The following is a 16,434-nucleotide window of genomic DNA, read 5'->3' as shown; positions in this document are numbered from 1 at the left end:
TTTGCAAAAAGCATTTGAAGTAAGAAACATGAGAGGAAAAGATGCAAGAGTTGAAAGGAGCAGCGTCAAAAATGCCAGATAGAGATGAGAAAAAACCTGAGCTGCTGGTGAGGACACCTGGTCAACTTCCAAAGCTCCTGCAGGAGCAACAATTCTGGGTGCTTTTTCTTTGTTGGTTTTTTTTTTTCCCCTCACTGATGATTCACACTTCAGAGAAGCATCTCAGAAGAGAACTCAGTTCCTCTGACATTACCATTACATTTCATTACTTTGAAAACTGCCAGGAATAAAACATCAGAAATAAAACTTCATTGCATGGATATAGGGAAAAAAAAAACCTTTCAGCTCAATTTGTGACTTAGAAAATGGTTGAGAAGTCATCTTTTCACAACCAAAGGGTAATAAAAATGACTCCTGCTATGTAAGTTCAAGCCATCATTCTTGAGGGAGCTGAGACACTGGACCAGGTTGCCCAGAGCAATTCAGGTGGATGTCCCATCCCTGGAAGTTTTCCAGGCCAGGTTGGAGATTGGAGCAACCTGGTCGAGTGGAAGGTGCCCCTGCCCATGGCAGGGGGGTGGAACTGGATGATCTTTAAGGTCCTTTTCAAGCCAAATCATTCTATTATCACCAGAGATCTTTGATGTGCTGGAAGTTCTTCCTCACTGTTTTTCTAGAAAATTTTCTAGAAAGTTTCTTTCCAGTCAAGTTAAGAAATGAGGTTGGGAAATACTGTGGGCAAAACTTTTAATCAGCTATATATTTTATATGGATTATGAACGAACAAATGCAAAACACTGGAAACTAATACAGACTTCTGGAAAAACAGCACCTGCTGGTTAAAGAGTGAACTACTGAAGCTAGGTCACTACCACAATTATGGAAACAATAATTTTGAAAAGTTCCTGGTGAAGGGGACATGGGATTTGTGCATTTGCTATCACAGCACGTTCACCTAAGGACAAAGAAAAGTGAGTGCTGAAACAACCCTGAACCAGGGCTGCCTGCAGCTCACTCGGCCTGCCCTGTGCCCACAGGGTGCTCTCTACTTCCCACACTGCGACACAGGTGAGCTCAGGGTTGAGGAAGTCAGTCAAGAGGCAACTTCCCTGGCCAGTCCAGAAGAGGGGACAGGAATACCCTCATTCTCCTCCTGCCCCTCCAAGGGCAAGGAGTAGGCCAATCTCTAACTGCTCTGACAATACCCAGGAAAGAATTACTACTCATAAATCCAAATACAGAGAAGCTGCTGCAGCACCTTCGGGTACAGTTTTCCTCACTGAGCACAGAGGCCTTTGGAAATGAAACCAGGTACTGTAACAGGGAGCACAAGGCATGTGCATACAGACCACTGCTCTGGAAGTCTGCAGGGTTTAAGAATAAGACAGACTTACCCAGTAATTCCTGAGGCTTTTATCAGTTTGCAAAGAGTTCCAGAAATCCACTCATTTTCTAGTCACTCCATTAGAGTGAACAGGTCAACTTGACAGATTAATGAGCTGTACCACCGTGTAAAAAACAAATCAACCACAACACAAAGCCAGAAGAGCCACGAGGAACCAAGATTAAAAAAAATCCAAAAGAACCATACAGTCATTATAGCAAACACACTCTTATTACTGTGGGTGTGTTTGACTTTGATCACCCAGGGAAAGATTCCCTACAAACAACACGTAGCCAGCCTGGTTTTAGTATAGGTCTGCTTTTATTTCCATATTCAGCTCTTTGAGGGAGAGGCATCCTTTCACAATCTGAAAGGAGGAGGATATAGCCCACTGTAGTGCTGCTTCAGCACACTAAGACATATCATACGAAAAATGGTTCTGCTGACTTTTCCCCAACCAAAAGGAACACCTGTCCATGCCCTGGGGACATGGAAAGAGTCCTGAAACCGGAACATGGTGCGTGTGAGACGGAGGTGCACTGGGGAACCCCACCCCACTGGCAATAGGCAAAAACTGCCAGCTGGTAAGGACTGCACAGGGGTCAGGAAGTAAATACTGGTAGTAGTGGATTTAAAAAGAAAAAAAAAATCAAACCCTTAAAAAAAAAAGAAAAAATAAAGAATAAAGATTTAAAAGCAGCGCCTTTCCAGTATCTCACTGCAGCAGGCAGCAAGACTTAAAGGCACTACAATGTGTCAGAATGGAGAAAATTTGGTGCATCCACCCTTCCAGAGTGCAAGAATATGGATTAAGAATTCCAAAGTTGATATAGCCTTTCAGAAAATGAACAAACTTCTTTTCAGCACAAGATCTGGTGGTGCTGCAGGAAAGGAAAGAAGAGGTGAGTTAGTTACTGTGCTTTTATACCAACCTCAGATGCCAGCTGGTGAAAGGCTACATCAGCTTGTGTTTCACCTCTTCCTGAACTCATGTTTGTTTAAATCCATACACTAAGCAGCTTCTCTCCCTCTCTCTTCCATAAAAAGACTTCCCATGTACAGGACACAGATAAGCCAGATCCAAATATATTCAAAGGTATCAAGGTTATTAATTTTTCTACAACTCCAAGACGTACATGTTTCACTTGGGCTCCTTAAGATATCTGGAGGCTAAAGAGCTACAGGGTGACCTACAGCTGCAAAAATCACATTTCCAGTCTCCTCTTCCTTCAGAGAGATCCTACACATGCCTTCACTATCAAAGTAGTTCTCTAAAAGTTTTTGACTCCTTTAACCACAGAGAAAACATAAACCAACTTAGAGAACAACACACCCATGCAACAGACTCTCTCAAGCAAATTATCCAATCTACAGCAACAGCTGACAGAAAAAGTTTCTCTCTACTGAGAGTTATGTTATCTTACCACAGTTTTATTAATTACTCTGGTTCTGCAAGGGTAATAATTTCTTCATTGATAAAGAATTCCACAGTCTCCTCCTCCCAGTCATCGACATTGCTGTCCAGCTCATCTGTGTCTACCCCTGCAATGGAGAAAAATATTAACACTGAGCACACCAAACAAGGCAGCAATGGAAAGACTGGATGCTCTTGGCAGAAAAAGTACTTAAAGCTGTAGTGAAAACCAGAAGTATTTGGTGCTTTAAATCATAACAAGTACATGCTAAATTTACTGATTGATAACCCAGGCATTACTGTCTTCCACTACAGGGCTCCTGGGGATTTTCTGGTTAAATACAACATCCAGATTTCTTCACAGTTTTATCCCAAGGTCATGCCAATACTTTCCCCACTCCCCTTAAGTCCCTCCACAATTCAGAATAAAAAGTACAAATAACCTTCAGAGAACAGGAAGGAAAGAAGAGCAGGGAACAGAGGGAGAGGAGAAGTGGACAAACCCCAGGACAAGGTATTTCTTTGGTGAGCAGCAGCAGTTCCCCAGCAGGCCTTCCCAAGCCCTGCCCACGGCTCACCTCCGCGCAGCTCCAGGCGCTCGTTGCGCTGCTCCATGTACAGCTCTTGTGCCATCTTGCGGTACTTCCTGAACTCCTCCATCATCGTCCGCCTCCTCTCTACCAGCTCCTGCACAGGCAGGGAGAGGTTGTTAAACCCACCCCAGTAAATCAAACCCACGTGCAACACGCATGCTAGCAAGTCAAACCTTTGTCTCACACGCACATGCACACTTTCTACTGAACCTAAACAAAATAAATATTCTCTTCCGTAATCAAAAAGCTGTTTTGGTGAGTTCTTTGTTTGTGACTGAAAGATCTTTTCTTAATTTAAAAACTAATGATGACACACACTTAAGAACTCCAAAATTTTACCACCTTTGCTTAACGAGGTAACAGGAGTTCCTCTCCAGACTCATGACTGTTTAACCTGACAGTTCAGCAGCATCTCTCTGAACTACCTATTGAACTAACTCTAACCACCTGGACTCCAATGAACACAGATGGTTGTTATAAAATAAATGGAACTTGCATTTCACCGTTACAAAATAACTAAGGACAGGTTACAAGAGCTTCATCTACATTATATTCCATAAGTATCTTGCCTTTGAAGCTTTGGACTGGCTCAGGCGATCCTTCTGCTCAAATATCTTGGAGTATTTCTTCAGGTCCTTCTTAATTTGCTGTAAAACAGAGAATTTTATTTTAATTAGAGTATCAAGACTAGCAATCACAACCATTATCTTTTCTAAGAACTCCTCTGGTAGGCCTAAGCATGCTATGCTCTTGTGAAAATCATCTCCCAGCTAGGCAATTTCCCTTCACTACAATTTTGTTTGTTTTTCCTGGCATATAGATCACGTAAATGCTTCTGTACACATGCAACTAGTGAAGTCTGGACAGCTAAATACAATTTTATTATTATTTATAACCTTCCACTGTACCCCAACTCTAAGAACAACTGGTAACCATTTCTATTTTGAGCTTAAAATACAGTTAATATTTACAGCCATTCCCAGAAGTGAGGTCTTGAATAGCAATAAGTTTGTTCACACATTCAGGGCAAAAGGCAGTTGCATAACAAGCCTCATCCTTAAGAAGAAGGAGCAAATCAAGTATACTTATACACCAAATCAGTGCCAGCACAAAGTAGAATACACTACCTTTATCTGATCCTCACTGAGCAGGGTAGCTGGTCGTGGTCTCCAGAGCAGCTGACAGAACCTGTCTTTATTGTTTTTCTGAAGCAGACGGCCTTGGAAGGTCCACAACCAATATGCATTGTCCACCTGGAAGAGGAGTGCACCAGCTCAGCCAAGGCAAGCTATAACTTCACACTGTTGTCCCCACTCCACCTCTTAAGAGTCTTTTCAGAAAATCAGCACCATCAGTCAAGAGAACCAGAATGTGCTTTTGTTAGTGCCTTCCCTGCACAAGTCAAAATCCTCAGCAAAATATTTGTTCCACTGAATCTTTTCAGGAAGTTACCTTCTGGAGATTACAACAGTTTGAAACTTAGTCAATCCTCTATCATATCCTAAAGTCTCAGATCCTGTATTTGTACAGGAGAGGATTACAGTGCAGTGGCTGGAAGCATGCAAAAGCAATGACAGGTGCAATAAATCCTGCTGTTCCGTGTGGACCACCGGGAGAATGAGTTTTAAACTGCTAAAGACTTAGTGAAAATCCAGAAAAAGGACACTCAGTTTAGACTCATGAACTGCCCTTCCAGGACTTATACTGGACAACTGGTGAAACTCATGTGTGATTTCAGGTATCAATGTGTGAAACTATTGGTTTGAGTCATATGAGCAGTGACAGGTGTACACTTTCTCTTCCAAACCAACAGCCCTTTCCAATACCACTGGAAGAGCAGGCAGGGAGGGGGTGGAAAAAAAAAAAAAAAACCAACATCAGTACCTTGTGGCTCCACCACGACACAGAAGTCACGATGTATCTGCCCGTAGGATCCCATTCCACGTCCGAGGCCGTGTAGTGTTCCGCGATGTTCATCATGGTGCAGTCGGACGTATCAACAAATGCTAAGGCACCATTCATGCTGCAAAGACAAAACAAGACAGATTGTTTTACACACTAATACAGCCTGGTCTTTTTTTTAAGCCAAGATGCATCCCTAAAACTCCTCAGCACGAAGATAAATTTCCACTGCAACCAAGAGACAGGTTCTGTGGCTAGGAAATAAGGTGACGAATAAGAACAAAACTCCAAGTAAGAAAGACACTTTTGTTTCCATGTTCAGTGACCTTTATGACTATAAATAAAAATGGTTTAAAGTCACAGTGAAAACATACTCTAGGCAAGTTAAAATCAAAGCTTAAAAATCATATGCTCAGATGTATTTTAGCAGTGAAGAAGAGATTTAAGAAAAAAGAATTCTAAGATGAACATAGCTCTTCCTTTGCTTTTGCAAAGCTGTATCAGGATTACATAGCAATCAACATTCACAGGGAAACTAAACACTTCTTGGTGAGGTACTCTAGCTCTCCCTCCTTAAAATGAAACCTCTGCAAAACTCACCTTCTGAGGCCAGCCAACACTACAAACTGCCCTTGGGGACTCCAGAATATCGTGTTCGCCTGCTGTTTGTCAAACGTTTCTGAAAACAAACCAGACAAATTCAGAAAGAGACCTCAATCCAACACCATCAGTTGTCTTACAAGCATCAATCCCTCTGATTCCTCAAAAGACATTTGTAAACTCTGCAAGCAAGTCCTAAAACCAGCCCTTAGCTCTTCACTTCGAAAGACAAAACGCAGTAGCACCAGGACATCCAAAGCTGGCAGATAGAAGAGATCAGAAGACCCCAACACATTCTTGGGAATAAATTTTATCTGAAGTGAGCCAAGTCTGTGCTATTGCCTCACAGCTTCCCAAAGCCAAAAAAATTATTTTGACTCGTGGGCCTTTTATTCCCAGGCACTGGGCTTACTCTGGTAACAGTTTAGTTGTCACTAGGAAGTAAATTTCTGGAATACAGAAGTAGGCATAGCAGCAAATCCTACAATACCCATCACAGACAGCCACAATTTTGAGTTTACTGCATCTACTGCCATGCAAAATGCTTAGTACCTGCCCTTTTCACTTGTTTTTTTCAGTCACTTACTTATGAGTTCTATTTTCCCGTTGTTTTTAACATGGTAAAAGGAAACTGAAATTCGTGGAGTTTCTCCATGCAACACAGCAAACTTGCTTCCATTTGGTTCCCAAGCAAAGGCTATGATGCTTTCTGTAAAAAAAAAAAAAAAAAAAAAAAAAAAAAAAAAAAAAAGGAAAGGGTTAAACCTCTGGCAAAGGACAATACAAACCTCTGGTTTCAAACTGTTTCCAACTACAGCTCTAAAGTCTTCCATCTTCTACAAAATACACTCATTATTATATTAATATGTCATTACTAAGACACTTTCTTTGTAATTTTTCAAGTCAGTCACAAGCCCCAATAGCAATAGATGTTTTGGTTTCTTATTTTTACAGGAAATGTCCTAAACTACTAATTTAGCTCCAAAGAGTTAATTCCCTAATTATGTCAAATGCTGACAGGAATTTCTAAGAAACACAGAAGTGTCCATACAAAAGAGTTAAAGCTCAAAAGTAAGGAAATACGTGGCATTACCTTTCATTTCTACCACATCCACTGGCACCTGTTTCTCTCTCATGCGGAATATTTCAAAGTTGGTCACTACTCCCTGTAAAGGCCAAAATCAGCTTTTTATCCAGTATAAAAACAGTAAATAATTTTATCACTAGGCACAGAAAGACAACTACTCAATTAGCCTGTCATGATGAGAGAGTCAAGGTTTGTTCCTTTAATGAGAGCAGATATATGCCTCCTTACCGAACACATTCCAAATTTCTCTGTCCTGATTAACTTAATAACTATACAAAAGCATTTGTTTCTTTTCAGACTGTTATGAAATTTAATTGGGACAGACAAACATATGGCACATTGTGCTGCATGACCTGTGGGCTGTCTAACAGCTGCTGAACTGTGAGAGCAGGAAAAAAGGTGAGGCACACAGCTCTGACCCAATCCAAGAGGTCACTACAGTCAAAGCAAATCCTGGATACAATCACTACATATATTTTCCTCTTTGCTTCAAATTCAAGTAAAAAAAAAAAAAAAAGAGAAAGAAAAATAGCTTTGGCATGATAAAATTTACACTGTCTATATGAAAAGACAGTCTATCTCATGTCAGCACGAGATAGAACCAAATTTTACCAATAAAATCAGAATCCACCTACCTGTGTGCCTTTGGGAGTCCTGTCTACCTTCACACACAGGTAGTCCCCGTTCTTCTGCCAGTGCAGTTTACAATCTACTACGTTGAACAAATTCCGCACTCGAATTTCTTGTCTAGAAGGCAGCTGCATCAAAGTCACTCTTGCTGGGATGTCTTTGTCCTCAGGCACCCAGAAAGCAATTATGTTACCACCTGGAGACCATGAGAAGTCTCTACAGGAACAAAGTTAAAAATAGGCCATTTTAATTTTTACTTAAGAGATACTACAAGAAGAAACCATTTTCCACATTGTATCTGATGTTGCAGACAAATATCAACTCTCAATATAAAAGGCAGTAACTGAGGGCAATTTAATAAGCTTACACATAACAACACCTAAACAGATTTTTAAACTAATATTTAAATTTGCTATATCACCGATTTTATCAGGACAGTACATTTCACTGAAAAGCAGGGGTGACACACAGAGTAACCACCAAAGATCTAAAAACAGGCTGATTAAACCAACCCTATTAAATTACCCTGGTGAGAATCTTCTTGCACCTGGGTACACTTGATTTTCTTGTTCCTTTACAGAGAGGTACTTCAAAAACTCTCCCAGGAGTCAGTGTCTCTCGAGCAGACGGGCACAAACCAGGCAGCACACAGCACACTGCTCTAAGCCAGCACACCAACCCTGGCAGGGAGATATTCCCTAACAAACTGCGTTCAGTCTGGTTTCATAGACAAGCTGGACCCTGGATTAAGCAGTACCACAGAGCATTTCAAAGCACAGAAGCTGTCAACTGTGTTCATTGATGAATGGAGAGTTTCCCATTTCTTTTTTTCCAGTTTGTCTAATTTGACCACCTCAGCATAGAAAGCCTTCTGCTCTAGTCAACAATCTAAAGATTCCTCTTGCCATAACAAAGCTCCAGAAAAAGAGATTGCAACTAGAGAGGGCAGCTATGTTTACAAAGGAACAGGCTCACCTTATCCCATTGATTTTCAAGCTCTTTTTGTCCAACAAACCCATAGACTAAAAAAGAAGGAGGAATTTTCAAGTTAGTACCATTCTTATATTTACACATATACCTTCTACTCTCATTATCAGAGCACAGAAACTAGGAAATTCTACAGCTTTCAGAGCTCCTGCATCACTATTTTTTATTATAAACTTATGTAACCACAATCACAAGCCAAATAAAAGTCGTTGTAGGTAATTAGCAGGTACAGCAGCCTGAATGATAAAGAAAAAGCAAAACAGAATAGATTAGGCTGCAATTTATAGTGCATTTCGGGTACTTTGGCACTGCTACTGAGAGCTGGGAGGAATCACATAACCTTGATCCTACTGATTCTTATAAGTAGTATATTGAGCTGTCTGTGGTGTGAAATTTACTGTCAGACTCTGCTAAAGTTTTTCACCCAGGAAAGAACAAGACAAGAGCAAATTGATTTCTTCCCTCTAAGCCCAGCTCTAAAGTGCATTACTAAAAACCATAGGAAAGACTGACATTGTAATGCAATAGGCATTATGAAAAAAGAAAAAGGGAAGAACTTACAGGTGTTTCATAGATGCTGAGGGTATCTGAAGTCATTCGAGCAAAGAATTTACCATCATGACTCCACCTAAGCAAAAAAAAGAAAAAAATATATTAATTTAGAACTGCCTTTTTATTAAATGAAGGTTGGGACTATAACTCTAATTCTGCTTCTCAACCTACTTAAAAATAGGCCAGTGAGCTGAGTTTTCACAGTGGAATCCTCGCTTCTTTTGGCCAGTCAGAATATCCCAGATGATGATGGCCTGAGGGTCATCCTGTGTGTCCATCAAAGGGCTGAAGGTGACTAAATACCTACAAAAGAAACAATTAATTTCACAGCTGGAACTTCATCTGGTATATCAGTACCAGCAGGCTTTCATTCAAGTAATAGTTAAATACCATGCACTTTCAAACAGCAGTTTCTCTAATGGGATTTTTCAGAGGAGGGAAAAAATAGGAACAGCATGACAAAGGAGGAGGAAGCTTCCAAGACACAGTATTTCCCTGGCATCCCTCTGGGTGAAAAGACTCCAGATTTATGGGCAAGCCTTCCCATATTGATGTTACAAGGAAGGGGAACCCACCAAACACGCTGTTACATATTACACAGCTTTGACACAAGAACTTCACTGGTTTTGAACCAAACATAAATCCACTGACCTTATCCAACCCAAACTACAGGTTTGCTAAACTTCTCCATTTAAAGATAAATAACCTCTCTTAAAACAATAGAGCATAAACCCTAAGTGCTTCCAAATATCATACCGGAAAACTATCAAGAGGAGATGCATCTGAGTCCTGGAATTATTTTATCCTTCTCTCAAGAGCTCTTTCACGTTAAAGAAGGCTTAAGGAATTCACTTCAGCACTACAGATGTGGAGTATGCTACTCATGCCTCATGCTTTTGATCCCTTAGCCCCATGTCATGCTCCATACCTTTCACAAGGTGAGAAGTCAATAAGCTGCACTCCTTGGTGACTAAACCTCTGAATCTGCTTGAACTTCTCTCCACCCCACAGTGCGATGCCTCTCTGGTGGAACGTGGCCAGGTAGGTACCTTTTGGGGACCAACGCACGTAGGTCTCTGTCCACCTCTGATTAAAAAAAAAAAAAAAAAGAAACACAAAAAGGTTTAATTTCATGTTGTGCTCCCCAAAAAGGGAAAGAATTAGTGTGTGGCTTGCAGCATCACTTTTCGAAAATCCATTTACTAAGTGTAGATCTCAGAATTCGTGATACCTTGGACTAGCTGTGGAGTTTAGTTTCATGCACATGATGTACAGCACTTATTCTTCATGTTGAAAATTGTCAGTTGAGAACCTTTTCAACTTACTAATCACCAAAAATTCCAGGTACAGTGAGAACTTTTGTATAATAACAACTAAACCCACCTACCAGGCCTGGGGTTTCCCTGTTGTCTTTCAGCCCTGGTAACAACATAAGTTTTCTCAGAAGTAAAGGTATTTCAAATTTCTTAACAGCACAGCTCTTGACCTTCAGCTATGTTAGAGAGGTTTCAGCAATGCAGAGCACAGCCAGTGACCACAGCAATGAGCAAATATTCTCACCATCCCAAAGCCAACTTCTTTCTACTGTAATGCACAATGGTTATTAAGGAAAATGCTTCTGGGTCTTAACAGTTTCCAGCAAGTCAAGTGCCTGCAGCAGACAGGCAGACTAACTCTCCCTTTTATATGCCATTACCAAACCAGCTATTCCTCTTTAACACCTCTGTAGTCAGCACAAAAGCAAGAAGTCATCTGAAGCAGCAAACATAGGCACACATTCAGCTCTAATGACTAGTGCTCCTCAAACTCTGACTTTGCATTTCAGGTCTTTCTGAATCACCTGTAACAGAGAGATGAAGGAAACTAATAGGCATCGTGGACCAGTCGAAAATAACAAACACCACCACAAACTCCAAAAGTTCACTCCACATTTCTTTTACCTAAGCAGCGAAATCTAATTCTAAATGATGTGGTTTCACCACTCCTCACAAGGAAAAGTATTTCAGCAATGGGAAAAAGATTATTTTTTAATTAAAAAGCTGCAACGTCATAAAATGAAGGAAGGAGACTGACAGTGTATCTGCCATGTACAGCACTTCCAGGACACTCACTGCTCTGTCCTCAATTTGAACAGGTTCCTTGATGTCATTCCAAAAAATAGAGGTCCGGTCTCCTGACTCAAAGATCACACTGTACTGATCCCTACAATCAGGATCCTCCAACCAGTATCGGAGATTCCCCTACGGAAAACAGAAGCAAGAAGATTATTAGTGAGTCAAAGGCTAAGACAAGTTCCTCAAATTAGTATCTACCTGGCAGGTGGAAGTTGGTCTCACCAGAGTGTGCAACTTTGGGGTCTTACCACCACTACAAACAAGTTTTTGAAGTGAAATTAAAGAACTTCAGCTACTGGATAATGGAGGCTGAGAGCACATAATAAACAGGTGGACCTTCAAGGTAGCTTGATGATGTTTAATATTTCTTCTATAAATATCTTATTTGGTTTATTGTTAATTAAAAAAAAAAATAAAAACAACTCTATCCCTTCTTCCACCAGACCATTTACAAAGCTACTGGTAACAAACATCAAAGTTTGCCTCAAACAATTGAAAATATAAAAAAGATGCTTCTGAAAATCTATTTTTAAATGATTTGTGCAAAACTGTGATTTACTCTGAAGCTTTACACTACGTGGAACTATCAAGCAGAACCACAAAGCTCTTCCTGTCATTTCATGAAAACGAAGGAACAGGAGCATGTGATCACTACTGCTACTTATAACACTATTAACACATCATTTCTATTTTCATATGGACACTCCAGCCATGAAGTAACCATTTATTATTATGCTGAATATTCTTTCCACTTTTCCAAAAATTCCTTACCAAGTCCTTGAATGGCTGTTTCTCAGGGATTTCCCATTCATCACTGATTGTCATGTACCTGAAAGAGCAATTAGGTTGGTTACACTCCACACAGGCACTCTTGATTAGAAACCCCAAATCTACAGATACCCACAGGGGCTGCACTCACTTATCAAAGTCTGTGAAAAGGTTGACTCTGAAGGTGTGTTGCTTATCCAGTTTGTATCCATCTGCATTCTTCACAGCATCCACTGCGTGAGATGGAGACATGTACTCCAGAAAGATGTACCTACAGTGAAGGAAGACCAAAGTAGGATGACACTGTTGACTATAGAACCAGTTCATAATAAAGACAAAACAATGGGGATGAATTAAGAATTCAGTACAAAGCATCTACAAAATAACTTCTTGTCTCATCCCTAGCCAATTAGGGTCAACAGCAATTAATCTCCACTTTGGCCACAGGCACTTTTTAGCTGTATGGGTCTGACCTCAGTTAATCAGATATCCTTTCTGAATGGGCCAGAGTCAGTGATGAATGCAAATTCAACACAACACAACACAGGACAATGAGAGCCAGGAACAGGCAAGTTATGTCTGCAGCTCTTGCCAGCTGAGTGACACGTCATGTTTAGGAGTTGTGACTGTTGCTGTCACAGGCACTCCAAAGCACCACACTTGTTTTTCAATTACACAACTCAGCTTCCTTCTGGCCACTGATCCAATCCAGCTTGCAGCCCAGCAGACTTAAAATAACAGTATTCTGAACACCATCAGATGCTGCCTCAAAGAGAGCCATGAACACAGAGATTGATTAATTTTCTCATCCTTCTCACACAGACCTCACAGAACCAACAACTTATACACTCCAGAAAACTCACTTTTTTTATGCCTTCCAAACTATGTATTCCTCCAACACTCAGCAATATATGCTACACATACTGATAGCCTATTTTGCATTACTTAGTACGTTCACTGCTACTGCTTTTAACTCAAGTGGACCTTTAACTCACTGATCAGCCGGAGCAGAAAATTAACAAAACACCACTCATGTAGTAATGCACAGAAATCTGTCTTCCAAACCCAGCTAAACCGTTTCAATAATTAATTCCTGCCATGCTCCACACTGGAGCCTAAGGAGCTATTAAACTTCTCAGCTCCCCCCTATATGTCTGTCTGTCACTGAGACGAGATATCAGGATTGTACAGACTAAGGTAGAAAAAGGTGATGATGATGATAATGACTATGGGATAATCATAAAAACCAGTCATGAAGTATTGACACCAATAATCAAGGTTAAGTCAGAGCTGTGCTTCAATCCTCTTAGCTGGAGTTACCGTGACTTACCCTTTTGTTTTTCCGTCTGCTTCTGGGTAGAATTCATTGATAATTTTACCAAACTTGGAAAATATTTTATGGATGACATTCTTCAGTTTCTCAAGTCGGTCTGGCCCAACCTGGGGAACGTTATCCACGACGATCACCGAGTCTATCCCATCTGCCTCCTGGGGCTGATCTTTCAGTATATCACCAAGAAGTTCTGCAAAGACAGCACGTACAGGGAACTAAGGCACCCCTCTGCAACGTGGAGGAGGAAGACAAAGATGGAAAGAATACTGAGAGTAACAGAACAGAAAGACTCCAAATCTGAGAAAATTTAAAGAATTATTTAAGAAACTTGACAGTGAATGAACATTCTATCAGAGAAACAACTGAAGGCACAACACTCCAACAGCATTTCCTGGCTCAGTGACAAACTCCAAGCTGCCAGCTCTTGAAATCTTTGTTAAAGAAATACCTTACATTGTGGTCATCAACAGTTGCACTATTACCTTTTTTTCAGGAGATGGAACTGGCTCACAAAGTCCTCAAAACTGACAGTAACACAGACAATTGTAAGATTTACTACCCAAGCTCTGATTAGTCCCTAATTAATTGCTCAAATTATAACCAGATGACTTTGAGGGGAAAAAAAAAGGTACCATGTACCTCCCTCCTGAATCACACAAGTTTCAGCTTAATTCAAAACTATCTCCCACACTGGAAGCTCTGCATGTCTCAGCATCACTATAATTATGTTTAAGAACTCACACTCCTTCGAAAGCCTTAATTAAACACAAAAATAAAGGTCTAAGACAAGACACTTAAAGCCATATTTAAGCCTTCAGTGAAGACACACACCTTTTCACACTGTGGATATTCTTCAATTATATTAATTCCTGAATATCTGCAGTAAGTTTCACGTAAAACTATAAAATACAACACTGCACAGAAAATAAGTTCGTGCCACTACACTTTTGAATTAGAACACAGATAAAATCTGGAGAGTCATATGGCATTCACAGACAAGGAAAGAAAGTCCAAGCACAGGCAGAAACATTTAAAATATGAGAACAAACTAAAAAGGGTGTTGGATATGCTGATCATTTTGAAGACATTTTTATAGATTCTTGCTGGTTTAGGAATTCTACAAATTATTCTGCCCAGAAACACCACTGGAAAGATTATGTAGTACTTCATGGAACGTTGTTTGTAGTATTTATTACTCAAAAAGATGCTCTCCATGTGCATGTAGGAACTACAATTAACAATATAAAATATATAAAATGAGAGCATATCCCACAAGGACATTTGCACAGAAGTCTACGAGATGAAAAAAAAAGGGGAAAAAAAAAAAACCAAACCAAAACACAAAAGGGTGATTTTAAAGCCCCATTAGTAATTTTTTTTCACAACCACTTCTCACAAAAGACTTTGTAGCCCTTCAGACAGGGCCAAGGAATGCGTGTTAAGATTCCCATGCAAGAATGCAACACCCTGTGTTGAATCAAAACTGTAACAAGAGTGAAAACAAATTCCTGCACCGTGCCCTTCCTCTGCCTTAAATTCAAAATTGTGAACAAAGGAATCTTCAAAGGGTAAGAAGCTGGTTTAGCCAGCTCCTACAGCACCCAGAAGGGAAGCAGGGTGTGGTGGGTTCATGGCTATCTTCAGCTGGCAGTATTTTAAGGACCACTGTCATTATCTGAGCTAAAGCTTCATTGCACCTTAGTGCTTGTCCAACACACTCCTTTCTCCTGCTTTAACTTGGATCAGCTGTTCTGCTCTGCCACCACCACTCCAAGGGGAAAAAAAAGTTGAAGGAATGGATCTGAGCTGGTCCAGTCCCAAAGCTGGTCCATCCCACAGGTGTTCCTGAAGATGGATGTTATCCTGAGCTTGATCAGTGACAGTGATGGACTGCTTTTCTCCTTGGGGAGGCATCAGGATAAGGGGAAAGGAATAAGGAAACTCATGAAGTAACACACAGATGGGAAAGCCAGACCAGCGAGACTGACTAAACCTAAACACTGTAATTCAGCCACTAACACTGGGTTATTCACACAGCTGAGAAGGTAGCCAAATTAATTAACAAATAAAATAGGTGAGGATGGAAAATATGCCCAGTTTCTGAAAAAAAGAACTCAACATAACAATCTGAGATGTAGAACAAGTGTATCAAGCAAGCACTTAACTAAACAAAAAGAATCCAAGCCAAAGCCTCTTTAAGGAACAAATGTACAAGTTCAAAGAGCAACACAACTGCTATACTGAGAACAGCAAACACTTTCTTAATCTAAGATATTTGGCTGCTATTTTATTAAGCTAAACACAGGCCTGGAACACTAGAAGGCAGATGTATCACCTGTATTCCAAGAACTGAATTAACTGATTTAAAATATTGTGCTTTAGAAACATTTTTCTAGTTCTGACACTTGTAACTGACTCAAAACATCCAGGGGACACGTACCTGAGTCCCTCCAACACAGCACATATGCTGAACAAATACTGGCAAAAGAGGTGCTTTTGCTATTTAAAAACTAAAACAATTTATCAAGAAAGACTTATCAGAAAAACAGTAAAATAGAGTTTTAACTCCTGTATGCTGAAATAACAGAGAACGATGAAAACCCAGTTTGCAACCACCGCGTCAACCATTTAAAACTTCTGGTTTTACAGCTGAGTTCAACTAATGGAGGCAAAGGGAAGGGGCACGAGTCGACGACCCCCCTCTTAGAGGGGAGCCCAGAGAACGACACCTGAAGTTTAACAATAGATTTTAAAGCACCTTTAACAGCAGATTTTAGAATACTGGATGCTCTAAAGCGATGCAGACCGTGCTGGGGGTACCGCGAGCATCCCCTGGGGTCGGGGCAGAGCGTTCCCAGCCCGGGCTCCCCCGGCCCCCCATGGGCTCCCCCGCGGCCCCTCCCGCCCCGCACCTTCGTCGCTGATGTCGTCCACGAAGTCCTCGGGGTCGCTGAAGGAAATCTCGTCCTCGGGCTCGGCGGGGGCGGCGGGCGCGGCCTCCCCGTTCTGCTGGGCCGCGCTGGGCTCGGCCTGGGCCGGCGGCGGCTGCTCGGGCTGGGGCTCCGTCGTG

At 41.0% G+C, this 16,434-nt stretch overlaps 1 protein-coding gene across 1 annotated transcript; it reads right to left on the bottom strand.

Annotated features, from left to right (window-relative positions):
* Positions 1 to 1,686: 1,686 nt before the first annotated feature.
* On the bottom strand, positions 1,687 to 16,424 carry EIF3B (eukaryotic translation initiation factor 3 subunit B; the record flags this gene model as incomplete). The annotated part of the gene is made up of 19 exons (XM_027906112.1): positions 1,687 to 2,265; positions 2,809 to 2,926; positions 3,377 to 3,485; positions 3,961 to 4,038; positions 4,519 to 4,644; positions 5,276 to 5,414; positions 5,894 to 5,972; positions 6,480 to 6,602; positions 6,987 to 7,059; positions 7,616 to 7,826; positions 8,586 to 8,632; positions 9,159 to 9,225; positions 9,321 to 9,452; positions 10,078 to 10,235; positions 11,261 to 11,389; positions 12,035 to 12,092; positions 12,183 to 12,302; positions 13,362 to 13,554; positions 16,277 to 16,424. Coding segments are annotated over 18 exons (2,094 nt in total), but the record flags the coding sequence as incomplete, so codon positions are not given.
* Positions 16,425 to 16,434: the final 10 nt, after the last annotated feature.

This window comes from Empidonax traillii, unplaced genomic scaffold (genome assembly GCF_003031625.1).
Source record: "Empidonax traillii isolate 1590-97213 ecotype Southwest subspecies unplaced genomic scaffold, ASM303162v1 scaffold1248:size145969, whole genome shotgun sequence".
Classification (NCBI taxonomy): domain Eukaryota; kingdom Metazoa; phylum Chordata; class Aves; order Passeriformes; family Tyrannidae; genus Empidonax; species Empidonax traillii.
The sequence above is the reverse complement of the archived record's forward strand: the minus strand, read 5'-3'. Positions and strand labels throughout refer to the sequence as shown.